Here is a 15,076-nt window from a genome sequence, read left to right as displayed (position 1 = left end):
TCGATAGAATTTCATATAAAATATAAAGCTTTTTTGTTTTCACGATATTGTTTAATTAATTTCATTGAAACCTCCCGAGGTTTAGTGTAAATATAAGTTATTATATGTTTTAAGTTTCGTCCATTAGCACCTTTATAAATATATTTTATTTTTTAAATAATTGAATTTAATTGTTAAAGAATTGTTGAACACTCCTATATAAAATATTTTTGAAAAAATTCTCTCTAAAAAAAAATAAATTTGATAAATATAATAAATTTGTAGGGGTGTTAATTGACGAAATTTGAAACCTATGATAACTTAATATATTTAAGCTAAATCTCAAAGGGTATCAATGAAATTAACTCTATTTGATAATGTAATTAACTTAATAATTTAATATAACTTAATAACTTAAATTAAGTTATTAAATAGATTAAATATGTTTTGTAAAATAACTTAATATTAAAACTTAAAAGTTATTTTTAATTTTAAATTGCTCATAGTAGTGATATATTTTAGATTTTTAATTTGACTCATTTTTTATAATAAATATTTTATAGTTATTTTATGTATCTATAATACTTTAAATATGAATGTTTTATAAATAAGTTTATTACTTAAAATTAATGAAAATAAATATAAGTTAAAATCAATGAAAATAAATATTAACTAAAATTAACAAGAGTAAATATATTAATTTAGTAATTTAGAATAAATTTTAAGTCAATTTTATTAAATAATCTTAATACTTAAAATAAAAATAAATAATAAATTTTAAGTTAACAACTTAATAATAATTTAACTTAAAATTAACTTAAGTCATTAAGTAATATGTATTAAGTTTAATTAAACACCCACTTGGAAACTAATTTTTGAATTTATACTAAAATTATTTTAAAAAAATAAAATAAAAAACCAAGAACAGCTAGAGATAAAAATAAAGAGCTTGTTTGACTATTATTTTTTAAAACTGTTATATGATGTTTTGCAGAATAAAAATATGTTCGAAAGCTTAAAATGTGTTTAACTTATTTTTAATATTTTAAAAATATTTTTTTTATGTCTAATCTTTTATTTTTAATCATTTTATATGTTTGTATAATTATTTTTTAAAACAACTCTTAAAAAAAATAAGTGAGAAAAGTACAAAAAAATTAAAAATATTTTTTGAAAACATCATATTCTTTATTTTTAAGAATAGAAAATAAAAAATAATTTTTAGTTCTCAAACCCATTTTCTTAACTTTTTATTGGAGATAAAAGAGAAAATTATTTTCAAAATCAGTCGCCTAGCAGGCCAAACCAGAAATGTTTCAAAATAGGTCTCACAAGTATAATATACATATATATGGCCAAAAGGACTATTTCGAATCAAACTTGGGATTCATGGGCCCATCATCAGGCAGCCACCATGAATTATTGGGGACGTGTGGCCACATACTTCCAAGTTCCAACACCTTGCCCTCTCTATATAAATCTCTGTATTCATTCCCAAAACCAAAGCTCAGAGCTCCTATAGATAAGAGTAGAGAGGAACAGAGAGGAAGAAGACGATGGATGCAGTTGAAGACATAGTGATTGTGGGAGCTGGAATTGCAGGCCTTACCACTGCCTTGGGACTCCACAGGTACCCCCCACCCCACCATGCCTCGTGCCTTTTTCTTTCTTTGTATTATTGGTTTTGTTTCCCTCCCTGTCGGGAATAAGAAGACCGGAATAAAAATGAAGGTGAATTATAGTACCGTTGAAAAAAGAGTTTGTTTGAGAGTCCAACTGTCTTTGACCACAAACTTCTTATTTCTTCAAAACAATTTTTTATACTATTTTATTAAAATTTAAAAAATATTGAAAAATTATTTATAATATTTAAAAATAATTTTTCTAAAAGTTCTTTCGGATAAAATAGTTTTATTAAAAACACTTTTAAGTAAAAACGGCCAAACACACTTTAAAATTATTACCAAATAAATTTTAAGAACGTGACAATTTTTAAAAAATAATTTATTAGATATTTTTCCAAAAAAACACTATAAGTGCTTTTTTAACTTTTTGAAAGTGTTTTCTAAATTTTATAAAACCCTTGATTTGCTTTTTTTTCAATAATATTTTTTATAGTAGAAGTGCTTTCTAAAAATATTATCAAATAAATGAAAATTTTGTCAAAAACAAAATTATTAAGAGGGATGGGAGAATATGAAATTTGTCAAAAACGCTGCGTTTTGATGGTGTTATTTGTGTGAAATTTGTCCACAACGGTGCGTTTTGATGGTGTTGTTTATGTGAGTTTTAACGTAGATGGCAAAAACGGTGCGTTTCATTGCAGCGAAAATTCCTGGTTCGTGGTAATAAATTAATAATAAGTAATAACTAATAGGGTCGTATTGTAGAATTTTCCTAACTAATAAGTAATAAGTAATAACTACCCCTCCATCTGAAGGCTCTGTTTGGCTGGTGGGAAAAAAGAATCGGAATTGGCTTCCAAAGAGGGTGTCTTTTACTCGGTTTTCTCACCAGCCAAATGGGGGTAAACATATGTTAGGAAGCTTCTATGTATAGATTGTTTAGATCTATGAAATCAGACTTCTCATTTACGGGATGAATTTTTCATTTTTCTTAGAATCTATTGAGAAGATTTCTTTGACTTTTTGATATGGGTTATTTTGATGTGAGAAAATCGATTTAATTACCAATTTTCCTGTCAGATTTTCGATAATTCTTTATGGGTTTGGTCTAAGAAAAGCCATTACTATGGTTGTAGTTTGTAAACGTTCCAATGAAAAATCTGTACTTCATCTAGTTAAAATTTGAGATAGTATTGATTAAGAGAAAAATGGAAAATAAACAGACCGAGAGGATTGAACTAAAGCTCAGATTCCAGGTTCAACAATGATTCGACCAAAAATTTTAAGCTGTTAGGTCAATGGTGCATTTCAAGTCAGCTAAAGCTTGATAGTATCATTTGTTTTAAGGAAGATGCTTAACCAGCAAGAAATTAAATTGTGTGATTTAAGGAGGACTAAGATAGTTTCCGAAAAATATCCTTTTTCGATTTTGTTCAGACTATTGAGTCTTCTTAAATGGTGTTGTTTATGTTTCGCTTGATTCCCCCGTTTAATGTTTGTTGTTTTTGCAAGTTTGTGGTTTTGGAGAACAAAAAATTTATGGATTCTCTACTCATTATTTGGTTATTCAGGCTGGGTTTGCGAAGCTTAGTGCTGGAATCATCGCATAGTTTGAGAGTGACTGGGTTTGCATTCATTACATGGACCAATGCGTGGAGGGCTTTGGATGCTATAGGCGTTGGAGACTATCTCCGTCAACATCATAACCAGCTTTATGGGTAACTCTGACCCACCCTCCATCACAATTAACCTATACTTGCAATTAGTCCATTTGATCTTAGTTGATTAAGAGCCATCGCTCTATTTTTTGCAATCATCTACCATTTAGCCAATAATTATGTCTAATGATAGTGTGAGGCATTTCTGTTTTCAATGAAGGATAGTGATTTCGAATGGTTTGTGCCCATTCACAATTCTTTTCCTATGTGTTGTGGTGTAGAATTTGTATCCTTCTGGTCTTTCATTTGAAAAGATTTTTATTGACTAGTCTCAGAAATATGCACCATCCACCATAATGCGATTTGCCCTGCATGAACATTTAACTTAAAATAAAGTAAGTATTTAATTTCTAGTCTGCAATCATAAAAAGGGATTGCAGGATTGTGAGGAGATATGGATCCATCCACCTCTGTAAATTTGCAAAACTGGATATAGGGCTGGCCGAAAGGAACTGAGATAGTCTGTTGGTGTGTTAGTATACTTCTGCATGCCATGCTAGCATACTACCGTTTGTTCAATGATTTGTGAGTCTCATTGTGGACGTGGGTTTATGACTCTCCACGTTAGCATGTAAAATAACTGCAGGGATCTGATTTCAGGTTGCAGTCTGCCTCTACAGTATCAGGTCTTCAAACTTCAGAAATATCATTTAAGGCCAAAGGAAAAAAGTAAGTTTTTTCATGCACAATAGTAATTGTTTTGACTCATCAGTTGATCTCAAACTAGCTAGCCAAATCATCTATATATCCCCAATTCAACTTATCATAGTCCCAACTATATTAGTGTTGGTTACTTTTGGTGGGCATCTCTCAATTGAAAAAATATACCATATCAGTCATTTTTCTTTATTTATTGATTGTGATTTTGAGCACTTTCTGATTTTTATCATCTTGTGGGGTTTGGTCTTATTTAGTGGAGAGCATGATATTCGGTGTCTTCAAAGGAAGGTGCTATTAGAAGCCCTTCTAAAAGAACTGCCAAATGGCACAATCAGGTATTCCTCCAAGGTTGTTTCTGTTGAGGAATCAGGCTACTTGAAGCTGGTGCATCTTGCTGATGGATCCATTCTTAAAACCAAGGTAAAATCAGTCTAACATTTATTGTCAGATAAACAGGTGGTATGCTGTAGGTTGACTAATTACTCAATGGATATAAATCAAATACATCATAATTATTGAATATGGGTTCAATGAAGGAGGTAACTATATTCTTTTTATAGTCGTCCCACCAATCGACAATGTTATTAATGGTCTAATTGGGGCACATTTTTATTTTTATATATTATTGTATATGGGAAGTTTTGAGTCTAATTTCTCAGACACTATTTGTAACAATACTTGAATTGGAAGGTGTTGATCGGATGCGATGGAGTGAACTCAATGGTGGCAAAATGGCTGGCTTGAAGAAGCCAGCTTTTACAAGGCGATATGCCTTTCGAGCCTATGCATATTTCAAGAGTGGTCATGGTTTTGAGCCCAAATTCCTGCAGTTCTTTGGGAAAGGTGTTCGATCTGGTTTTATCCCTTGTGATGATAAGACTGTGTATTGGTTTATGGCCTTTACACCTTCCAGCCAAGGTAACCCTTTCATTCTCACTAGAATTATAGTGTGTTTTATTAAATATGCATTATGCTTGAGTGAGTCATGCCCACCCCCCAACAAAAAAAATGAAGGTACGACTAATTTTTGCTCTTGCTATTAGAACTCTCTTTTAAAAATCAGATGATCTCATTCTTGATTGATGTGGCAATGGTATTTTCTGAAGGGCAATTCTTAGTAGTGTAAAAGGTGAGCTAGGAGGTCAGTGAAGCGTCAAAGCTTGAGGAGGAAGTAGAGCAGACTAAGAGGAGAGTGTTGGGGATGGGGAAGAGAGGAAGGGGAGCCAAAGGCAATTGTCTCAAAATGGAGAAGGGGCATCAAAAAGGACATAGGAGAGGGACCCATCTTCTCATGGAGAGGGACCCATCTTCTCATGGAGATGGATTCAAGAGCCCTTTGGGAGGCCAAAGACCAAAGACCAAAGTGATTGGAGTCTTATCTTGTTATTATGCACAATTAAACCTTTTATATAGAGGCTTATGGTTGAATTCCACTGGTAGGTTAGGCCAACCAATGGAAGGCTTCAACCTATACCAATCAAACTTTCTACTAAGACCACCATGCTTGTAGTGACACATCACATTAGGTGGTGATGCTTCCTTGATGATCATGTATTCCCTACCTCCCATTTCGGGTTAAAACGGGTCTGATGTATGTATGAGCTACCTCACCTTGATGAGTCTTCAGCTCCATCCTCTAAATTAAGACCACCCTCAACTTGTCCCAGAGTACAATGGTAGGAAGGTTAAATCCATTGTCAAGGTGCACTAAATCCATATGGGATCCCTGAATCTCTACTCTTGACTTGAGCTGACATAAGAGCATCAGGGTACCATGCCCTAAGTGGGATGCCTTTGAGGAAGTGTGAAAATCATGTGGAGAGGATATGAAGTGAGACGAACTTGAAGGAATCAACTCTTCCCATAGAAGGAATGATTATGTATCAGAATCCCTCATGAATGCCCTTATTTAATGGGGTCATGTTGACACCTGCCACAAGGATGGGGAAAGCAGGACAACACCATTCACAGGGTTGAATCCATAGGGACCCAAGGGTCACCACCATGGGTTAAAGGATAGGAATCCTTCCCTGCTTCCAAAACATAAAATCCATGTAGGCTTTTGAGGGCTAACCTCTATGAACTAATGATGAGTGACTTCTCACCTCTACTTAAGAATGAGAATCAGAAAAGGAATTAAAAATTCTCAAGATTATTGAATTTGAGAGTGAAAAAGAATAAGTCCTGATCCAGAGATCACAGTAATGGGTGTCCTGCCATGTGATCCAAACAGTGACTTAGAAAACAAGAAGTTGACTTGTATAGCATCATTCTTGCACAAAGAAAAAAAAAATTCATTAAAGCTGAATTCTCCTACATGCAGCAACACCATTTTTGACATTGTGGGATGAAGGTTTTTGAACTGAAAGAAAAACAGGATTTACCATGGCATCACCTTTAGACACAGGAAAATGATACTCTTTCTGACTGAACTTTCTGTCTTGAATCCTGTTTTATGTTGTGATGTTATTTTTGCAATAAAATGGAGAATGGTGAGCATTTGCTCTAGAATGGAAGCAGAAATGTATTTTGCCATGTCAGTTAGAAAGAGTTCACTTATGTTGCATCACTCTTTAAACAAGCTTTTAAACTCCAAAACAAAATTTTGTTGCCTGGACGAACGATTACAAGACTACTTTCAATGATAAAATCGTTTATCATTTTTTTTTACTCATTTCCATGTTGATTGGAAGGATTGAAACCTGAATGTTGTGTGTTACTTGTCAGTATGTATGACCTTTATTTGGGCAGTTCCTAAGTTTTCTTTGATTCATTCATGAAATGATACAGAAAAACAGATGGAAAATGACCCAGCTAAGATGAAGCAATTCGCATTGAGCAATCTGGGAAACGTACCTGATCAAGTAAAGGCAGTTGTAGAAAGCACTGAAATGGATTCTATTTCATTAGCTCAAATGAGATTCAGATATCCATGGGAGCTTCTATGGGGGAATATCAGCAAAGACAATGTTTGTGTGGCTGGGGATGCACTCCACCCCATGACACCAGATCTTGGGCAAGGTGCGTGTTCAGCCTTAGAAGACACTGTTGTCTTAGCCAGGTGTCTTGCTGAAGCATTGTCAAAGAAACCAAAAAACAAAGCTGAAGAAAAAGAAGAGGAGGAATTCAAGAGGATCAAAATGGGGTTGGAGAAATACGCTAAGGAGAGGAGATACAGAGGCATTGATCTCATCACATCTTCTTACCTGGTGGGTTTTATACAGCAGAGTGATGGGAAGATGTTGAACTTCATCAGGGATAAAATCTCTGCACTCCTTGCTGGGGTACCGTTAAAGAAGGCTGATTTTGATTGTGGGAAGCTCAGCATGTCTTGATGCAACTCTTATGCTTTTGTTTTTATTGTCATGAGATTCCTAAATTTCTGATTTCTATTCCCTAAAATCGGATGGAACATAGCTTCTTGATAATAGAAGGATGTCCATGCATTTCTGTTTGTGTTTCTCAAGCAAAATAAACCACCGCAGCTTCTCTTTTCTTGATAATAGAAGTACAACAAATTTTACTTTCTTTGCATTTTCCTTCAAATTTTCCTTCAACCAAACATAGCGTCAAAGTCAAGTTCAAAACGATGCGTTTTAATTGCAAAGTGCAGAATGGCAGTTGCCGGAGCGTTTTTATGGTGTTACATGGAGGGATAAAATGCTGTCGTTTCATGGCAATGGAAGATCTCAGATCTCACTGTCAAAGACTCAGGATCTTGGGTGATTTTCCCGCTGTTTGCCCACTGACAAAAAATGCAAGAAAAAGAAGTGAAAATTTTCATTATTGGGAGCTCTGAAAACAAGGATCTCCATTCGAATGTGGTCAGGGCTCCCATTTGGCTTTGTTTTGCAGTCCATTTTTCTCCGTTTTCTCAGCAGCCAAACGGAGGGGAACAGACATTAGGAAGTTTCTATGTTTAAATTGTTTGGATTCATAGATTCAAACTTCTCATTTAAATGCATTGCCTTCACATGATGTACATTATTCATAATGCTTTACTACTCAAGCTGCATTATTTACTGATAGCTTGATGATCTGTGAAGTTTCATCGTGATGGGTATGGATCATTACCAAAGGGAATGGCCCAGCATCTGATGTGGGGTGATCTGTGATTGGGAGAGTGGTAATTCACTGTTGTTGTGCTTGCATCCTACGTGTGATATATAGTGTTTTGTTAATCTGGGTAACTGCAGATTCGTTGGATACACCAAATCAACCATGATAGAATGCATATAGGAATGAATTTTTATAGCAAATTTAGATCCACCTTCATGTAGTGTACATTATTCTTATCCTTTTCTCCTTTCATATCATATTTGGTATAGTATTTTATTAAGCTGGGTAGACTGCAGAGTCATTCCACTGCAGATTTGTTCAAGAGACCAATCCATTGGCATAACTTTTTTTGTCAATTGATAACTTAACACTTATACGATCCCATTATGTATTAAAATGTTTAGAGATGAGGATAATTTAAGGCCTAAAAGCTCTATATCGGTTTAAATTTTTGTAAACAAGTATTTTATGAGAGATTATGGGTTATAGTGATAAATAAACTTTTTGAAACAGAGAGGTAAAAGTTGATGGAAGGAAACAAGAATGGATAAAGTGTGTTTTAGCATTGGTGAAAGATGATGCAAATTTTTTTATTGAGCTTATTGCTCACATTTAGATTCTTGTGGGTGTATTTTTCCCAGTTTTCTCAGCAGCCAAACAAAGGCAAAACAGAAATCAGAATTCTTCAAAGTACAAGCTTTTTAGATATATAGATTCAAACTTCTCATTTAAGGGTACTGTACTTCCTCTAGTTAAAAATTTGAGATACTATTAAGAGAAAAACAGGAAATAAAGAGACTGAAAGGATTGAACCTTTAGCCCTGATATCATCAACCCAAAAGTTTAAGCTGTTAGGTAATGGAACATAGAAATATTCTCTAAATCATGGCTGCAGTTGGGGTAATCACCAGAATCGAACAAATTTTCTTTTACCTGAGATCTATTTTTCTATGCATCTTGCCTCTGCTGGCGAGCTATAGGAGCATTCTGATCTTGTGCATCAAAATTCTGCTGGCAAGAGTTATGGCTGTGGCATATCTGGGTTGGGTACTTGGGTTGACTAGTAGGATGGCTCAGGCTCAAATAAAAAAAATTAATGAGCTCCAAATTAGGATTGAGCTTGGCTTGTTTGTTTCACAAATGAGCTCCAATCAAAGCTGCTGTTTACTTGAGCATGGATAGTTCAGGTTGTTTTAGAGACTTAGGCTACTCACAAACCTATCAGGCCAGGTAGTTACTCTGCCTGAGTTGGAGCCAAAAAATATACTTTGTACTCAATTTTTTTTTTTATCACAATGGCAATTTTAAACCAGGCTACATTGCATGGTTTTGTTGCTGCGGGAACAAAATGGTTTCTGCAAATGATCATTTTTCTGTATTCTTCAAAACTTCTGAGCCCTCCTAAATAATGGTGTTTTATGTTTCCCCTGAATTCATGTTTTGGACAAAAAGATAAAGGATTTCTCCTTATTACTGAGTTTTGCAGGCTGGGTTTTTGAAGCTTAGTGCTGGAATCATCAGATAGTTTGAGAATGACAGGGTTTTCGTTCACAGCATGGACCAATGCTTGGAGGGCCTTGGACCTAATCGGCATTGGGGACTCTCTCCGTCAACAACATTACCCGCTTCAGGGGTAAGTACAGCCTACCCTCTATCATACTTGACCTCTGCCTGCAATTTGTCTATTTGACCTTAGTTGGTGAACCAAGCCTTCTGCAACCCCCTTTCCCCCCCTATTTTCCCTTTCTTTCTTTGCTACATTCTCCCATTTTTCCAGTCCTTACATGTCTAATCATGATTTGAGCATTCTGTTCAAATGTAGTTGTTGAATATAATGTATTTATAGTATATAATCTTGTATGGTAGTTAGGACTCCTAGCCTTGCATATATATATTGCTCAATTGTAAGTTATTCAGATTAATGAGAATTAAGGTTTTTCTCCTCTCTCTCTCTCAACATGGTATCAGAGCCAAGGGAGAAAACCTAATTCTTTCTAGTTTCCCGTGTCATCAACTCCCGGAAACCTTCCGGTGACCGTGTTTCATTCCGGTCACCTTCCCCATCTCCCAATACTTTCCGGTTAGTCGGATCGTCGTCAGAAAACACTCACCGCCGGCAAAATTTTCCGGCGAACTTTCCGGCGAACTTTCCGGCGACGTCTTTTTCCGACACCGACCATACCAGAAGGAGCGCCTGGAGGAGATCTCCAACTTTTGTGAAGGCACCGGAACCAAAATCTCATCCACGCGCCAGTCACGCGCAATTTTCCGGCCGGCGACTGAATCTCACGCGCCGGCTCGTGAGGGCGCGTGAGGCCTTTTCCGGCGACGCGCCTCCTCCTCCAGCTTCGCCTGACGCCGACCAGCCTCCCTACATCCTTGGTTCTCCCATCTGAGCCCTGCACGTACCTCTTTTGGGGATTTTTGTCTCCGTCGGCCCTCCAAACAGTCTTTCCGGCGAAGCTCCGACTATTTTTTCTCCACCCCAATCCCTGCACGTGCCTTGGGAAGTGTTCTTCCACCTTTCTGGTGGTACCACGCCGCGATCTGAGGCCGTCTCCCTTTTTCGGTGGTGCCACGCCGCAATCTGAAGCCGTATTAGGGCTCTCTTCGATCCAAACATACTTCATTCTCTAGATAAGTGGATATGGCTACTAAAACTCGCGATCGTTGCTATCAGTTACATGGACGGCCTCCTCGCACTGCCCATATGGCCCAGTCCTCTGATTCTCCGCTGCCTCAGCCTCCGAGCTCCTCCGCATCTCAGACATCTCAGGCTTCTATTGCCTCTGTTGCCCAGCCTGGTAATGCCTCAGCCTGCCTTACCCACACATCTTCTCTTGGACCCTGGATTTTAGATTCTGGAGCTTCTGATCACCTATCTGGTAATAAGGATCTTTTCTCCTCCATTACTACTACCTCTGCTTTACCTACTGTTACCTTAGCTAATGGTTCTCAAACTGTGGCTAAAGGTATTGGTTTAGCCCTTCCTCTGCCTTCTCTACCTCTCACTTATGTCCTTTATACTCCTGAATGTCCTTTTAATCTTATTTCCATCAGCAAACTCACTCGTACTCTTAATTGCTCTATTACCTTTTCTGATAAATTTGTGACCTTGCAGGACCGGAGTACGGGGAAGACGATTGGCATAGGACGTGAGTCTCAAGGCCTCTATCACCTCACCTCGGATTCATCTGCTGCAGTTTGCATTTCCACTGATGCTCCTCTCCTCATTCACAATCGTCTGGGTCATCCTAGTCTCTCCAAGTTCCAGAAGATGGTCCCTCGTTTTTCCACTTTGTCGTCGCTTCCGTGTGAGTCATGTCAGCTTGGGAAACATATTCGTGTCTCGTTCCCAAAGCGTTTGAATAATCGGGCAAAGTCTCCTTTTGAGCTTGTCCACACTGATGTTTGGGGTCCTTGTCGGACTGCGTCTACTTTAGGATTTCAGTATTTTGTCACTTTCATTGATGACTACTCTCGATGTACTTGGTTATTTTTAATGAAAAATCGAGCTGAGTTATTCTCTATTTTCCAGAAATTTTATGCTGAAATCCAAACCCAGTTCAATATTTCTATTCGTGTGTTACGCAGTGACAATGCTAGGGAATATTTTTCAGCCCCATTTACTTCGTTTATGTCTCATCATGGGATTCTTCATCAGTCTTCTTGTGCTCATACTCCTCAACAAAATGGGGTAGCTGAACGCAAGAATCGACATCTTGTTGAGACAGCTCGTACTATCCTCCTCCATGGTAATGTTCCTTTTCGTTTTTGGGGGGACGCTGTTCTTACCGCTTGTTATTTGATTAATCGTATGCCCTCCTCTGTCTTACACGATCAGATTCCTCACTCCCTTCTCTTCCCTGACCAACCACTTTATTTCCTTCCTCCTCGTGTCTTTGGTTGTACTTGCTTTGTTCATATTCTCACTCCTGGACAGGACAAGCTTTCCGCCAAAGCCATGAAGTGCCTTTTCTTGGGATATTCTAGACTTCAAAAGGGTTATCGTTGTTATTCCCTTGAGACTCATCGATACTTTATCTCCGCTGATGTCACCTTCTTTGAGGACTCACCATTCTTTTCCACCACTTCTGAGTCTCTTCCTGTTTCTGAAGTCTTGCCCATTCCCATTGTCTCCCCACCTGATGCTATGCCTCCTCGACCACTTCAGGTTTATCATCGTCGCCCTCGTGTCGCTGCTCCTCTCCCATTTGCTGAGGCACCTGCTGACTCACTTCCTACCCCTTCGGCTTCTCCTGCCCCGGCTCTGCCTTCTCCTGATGATTTACCCATTGCTATTCGGAAAGGTACTCGCTCTACTCGTAATCCTCATCCTATTTACAATTTTTTGAGTTATCATCGATTATCTTCACCCTATTCTGCTTTTGTTTCTTCTATATCCTCTGTTTCTCTTCCAAAGAGCACCCATGAAGCTCTTTCCCATCCAGGCTGGCGACAGGCAATGATGGATGAAATGGCTGCTCTGCACTCTACTGGCACTTGGGATCTTGTTGTTTTGCCCTCTGGTAAATCTACAGTTGGCTGTCGTTGGGTCTACGCAGTTAAGGTTGGTCCTGATGGTCAGGTTGATCGCCTTAAGGCCCGCTTAGTTGCTAAAGGCTATACTCAGGTTTATGGTTCTGATTATGGTGACACATTCTCCCCTGTTGCCAAGATTGCTTTTGTCCGTCTGCTTCTCTCCATGGCTGCTATGTGTTCTTGGCCTCTTTATCAGTTGGATATTAAAAATGCCTTCCTTCATGGTGATCTTGTCGAGGAAGTTTATATGGAGCAACCTCCTGGTTTTGTTGCTCAGGGGGAGTCTGGTTTAGTGTGCAGGTTACGCCATTCTCTATATGGCTTGAAACAATCTCCTCGAGCATGGTTTGGCCGTTTTAGTTCTGTTGTTCAAGAGTTTGGCATGCTTCGCAGTACATCAGACCATTCAGTTTTCTATCATCATAATTCCTTGGGGCAGTGTATTTATTTGGTTGTTTATGTGGACGACATCGTCATTACAGGCAGTGATCAGGATGGTATTCAGAAACTAAAGCAACATCTTTTTACTCACTTTCAGACCAAAGACTTGGGGAAACTCAAGTATTTCTTGGGAATTGAGATAGCTCAATCCAGTTCTGGTGTGGTCCTTTCCCAAAGGAAGTATGCTTTAGACATCCTGGAAGAAACCGGTATGTTAGATTGTAAACCGGTAGACACACCTATGGATCCGAATGTCAAACTTGTACCAGGACAGGGGGAGCCTTTAGGAGACCCCGGGAGATATCGACGGCTCGTAGGTAAATTGAACTATCTCACCATTACTCGTCCAGACATTTCTTTTCCTGTGAGTGTTGTTAGTCAATTCCTACAGTCACCATGTGATAGCCATTGGGATGCCGTAATCCGCATTCTTCGATATATCAAAAGTACACCAGGCCAAGGTGTGTTGTATGAGAACAGAGGTCATACTCAGGTTGTTGGTTACACAGATGCAGATTGGGCTGGCTCACCCACAGATAGACGTTCCACTTCAGGGTACTGTGTTTTTATTGGAGGTAATCTAATATCTTGAAAGAGTAAGAAACAAGATGTAGTGGTCAGATCTAGCGCTGAAGCCGAGTATCGAGCTATGGCTTTGGCAACATGTGAACTCATATGGTTGAGACACCTTCTTCGAGAGTTGAGATTTGGAAAGGATGAACAGATGAAACTCATCTGTGATAACCAGGCCGCATTACATATTGCATCCAATCCAGTCTTTCATGAAAGGACCAAGCATATTGAAGTTGACTGTCATTTCATTAGAGAGAAGATCGCATCAGGATGTGTTGCTACAAGTTTTGTTAATTCAAATGATCAACTAGCAGACATCTTCACTAAATCTCTCAGAGGTCCTAGGATTAAATATATTTGTAACAAGCTTGGTGCATATGACATATATGCTCCAGCTTGAGGGGGAGTGTTGAATATAATGTATTTATAGTATATAATCTTGTATGGTAGTTAGGACTCCTAGCCTTGCATATATATATTGCTCAATTGTAAGTTATTCAGATTAATGAGAATTAAGGTTTTTCTCCTCTCTCTCTCTCAACAGTAGTGATCCCAAAAGGTTTGTGCCTGTTAGCACAAACAGTTGACCATTGATTCAACCTTTCTTCTTTTATTTGCATGTACATAGAGTTTGTTCTAATGTAAGCATATGTCCTCCTGAAGAATCATTATCCGTTGTGTGGCTCAATGGATATATCCTGTCATTTCCTTGAAAAGATTTTATTGACTAGCCATCACTCATATGCACCATCCAAATGACTCAAAGCAAGGTTTTCCAAGCCTGAATTTTGATCCTTATTGATGCTTCTGCAAATGTAACTAACTGCCGGGATCTGATTTCAGGTTGCTGGCTGCCTCTATGATTCCTGGACTTCCTACTTCAGAAATTTCATTTAATGTCGAAGGAATAAAGTAAGTTTTCTACATGCTTAACTCATCATTTCCTCTCAATCTAGCTAGCCAAAGTAACTTGTGGTTTAGTGAAATCCTTATTCGCAACCCAGTCAACAAGGATCAACTTCTATCAGGCCTTTTACCTTCAAATTAAGAAATCTTTAGCGATTTTCAAGCACTTCCTGAGTTTTTATTTTGTGGGGGGTGTGGTGTTGCTGGCGATGTTAGTGGAAAGCATGAAGTTCACAGCGTTCAAAGGAGGGCGCTAGTGGAAGCCCTTCAAAATGAAGTGCCAAGCGGCACAGTCAGGTATTCCTCCAAAGTCGATTCTATTGAGGAGTGAGGCTACTTGAAGCTGTTGCATCTTGCTGATGGATCCACCCTTAAAACCAAGGTGAATCAGTGAACCGCTTATTCTTCAATAGCTGTAAATCAAGAACATCATACTCAAATTTTTGCATAGTTGCTCACCAGTCAACTTTGTCATCCAAGGTCTAATTGCAGTCCATTTTTAGTTAGTTTCTTCTCACTACACAAAAAAATTTTATTCCTATTTCTCAGACCTTATCATCTGTAATGATATGT

The 15,076-nt window shown here is 37.9% G+C and overlaps 2 protein-coding genes across 2 annotated transcripts; both read left to right on the top strand.

Moving 5' to 3' along the window:
• The first annotated feature begins 1,474 nt into the window (after positions 1 to 1,474).
• LOC100258960 (monooxygenase 2-like) lies at positions 1,475 to 7,510 on the top strand. The gene is given in 7 exon segments (XM_059735777.1): positions 1,475 to 1,609; positions 3,176 to 3,322; positions 3,923 to 3,991; positions 4,237 to 4,402; positions 4,673 to 4,715; positions 4,718 to 4,900; positions 6,773 to 7,510. Coding segments are annotated over 7 exon segments (1,227 nt in total). The 5' UTR covers positions 1,475 to 1,535; the 3' UTR covers positions 7,318 to 7,510.
• A 1,826-nt stretch (positions 7,511 to 9,336) lies between these two features.
• LOC100253749 (monooxygenase 2-like) lies at positions 9,337 to 14,834 on the top strand. The gene is made up of 4 exons (XM_019218819.1): positions 9,337 to 9,392; positions 9,543 to 9,674; positions 14,441 to 14,509; positions 14,657 to 14,834. The coding sequence occupies exons 1-4, from the start codon at positions 9,337 to 9,339 to the stop codon at positions 14,832 to 14,834; spliced, it is 435 nt and encodes a 144-aa protein (XP_019074364.1).
• The last annotated feature ends 242 nt before the right edge of the window (positions 14,835 to 15,076 follow it).

The sequence above is a fragment of the Vitis vinifera genome, chromosome 3 (genome assembly GCF_030704535.1).
Source record: "Vitis vinifera cultivar Pinot Noir 40024 chromosome 3, ASM3070453v1".
In the NCBI taxonomy this organism is placed as follows: Eukaryota; Viridiplantae; Streptophyta; class Magnoliopsida; order Vitales; family Vitaceae; genus Vitis; species Vitis vinifera.
The sequence above is the reverse complement of the archived record's forward strand: the minus strand, read 5'-3'. Positions and strand labels throughout refer to the sequence as shown.

What these genes read in the sequence shown, in the direction of transcription:
- LOC100253749 (XM_019218819.1), top strand. Translation starts at nt 9,337, where the DNA reads ATGGCAATTTTAAACCAGGCTACATTGCATGGTTTTGTTGCTGCGGGA. An exon ending in GTTGCTGCGGGAACAAAATG is followed by an intron (nt 9,393 to 9,542) that starts GTTTCTGCAAAT and finishes GGGTTTTTGAAG; the next exon opens with CTTAGTGCTGGAATCATCAG. An exon ending in CAACATTACCCGCTTCAGGG is followed by an intron (nt 9,675 to 14,440) that starts GTAAGTACAGCC and finishes ATCTGATTTCAG; the next exon opens with GTTGCTGGCTGCCTCTATGA.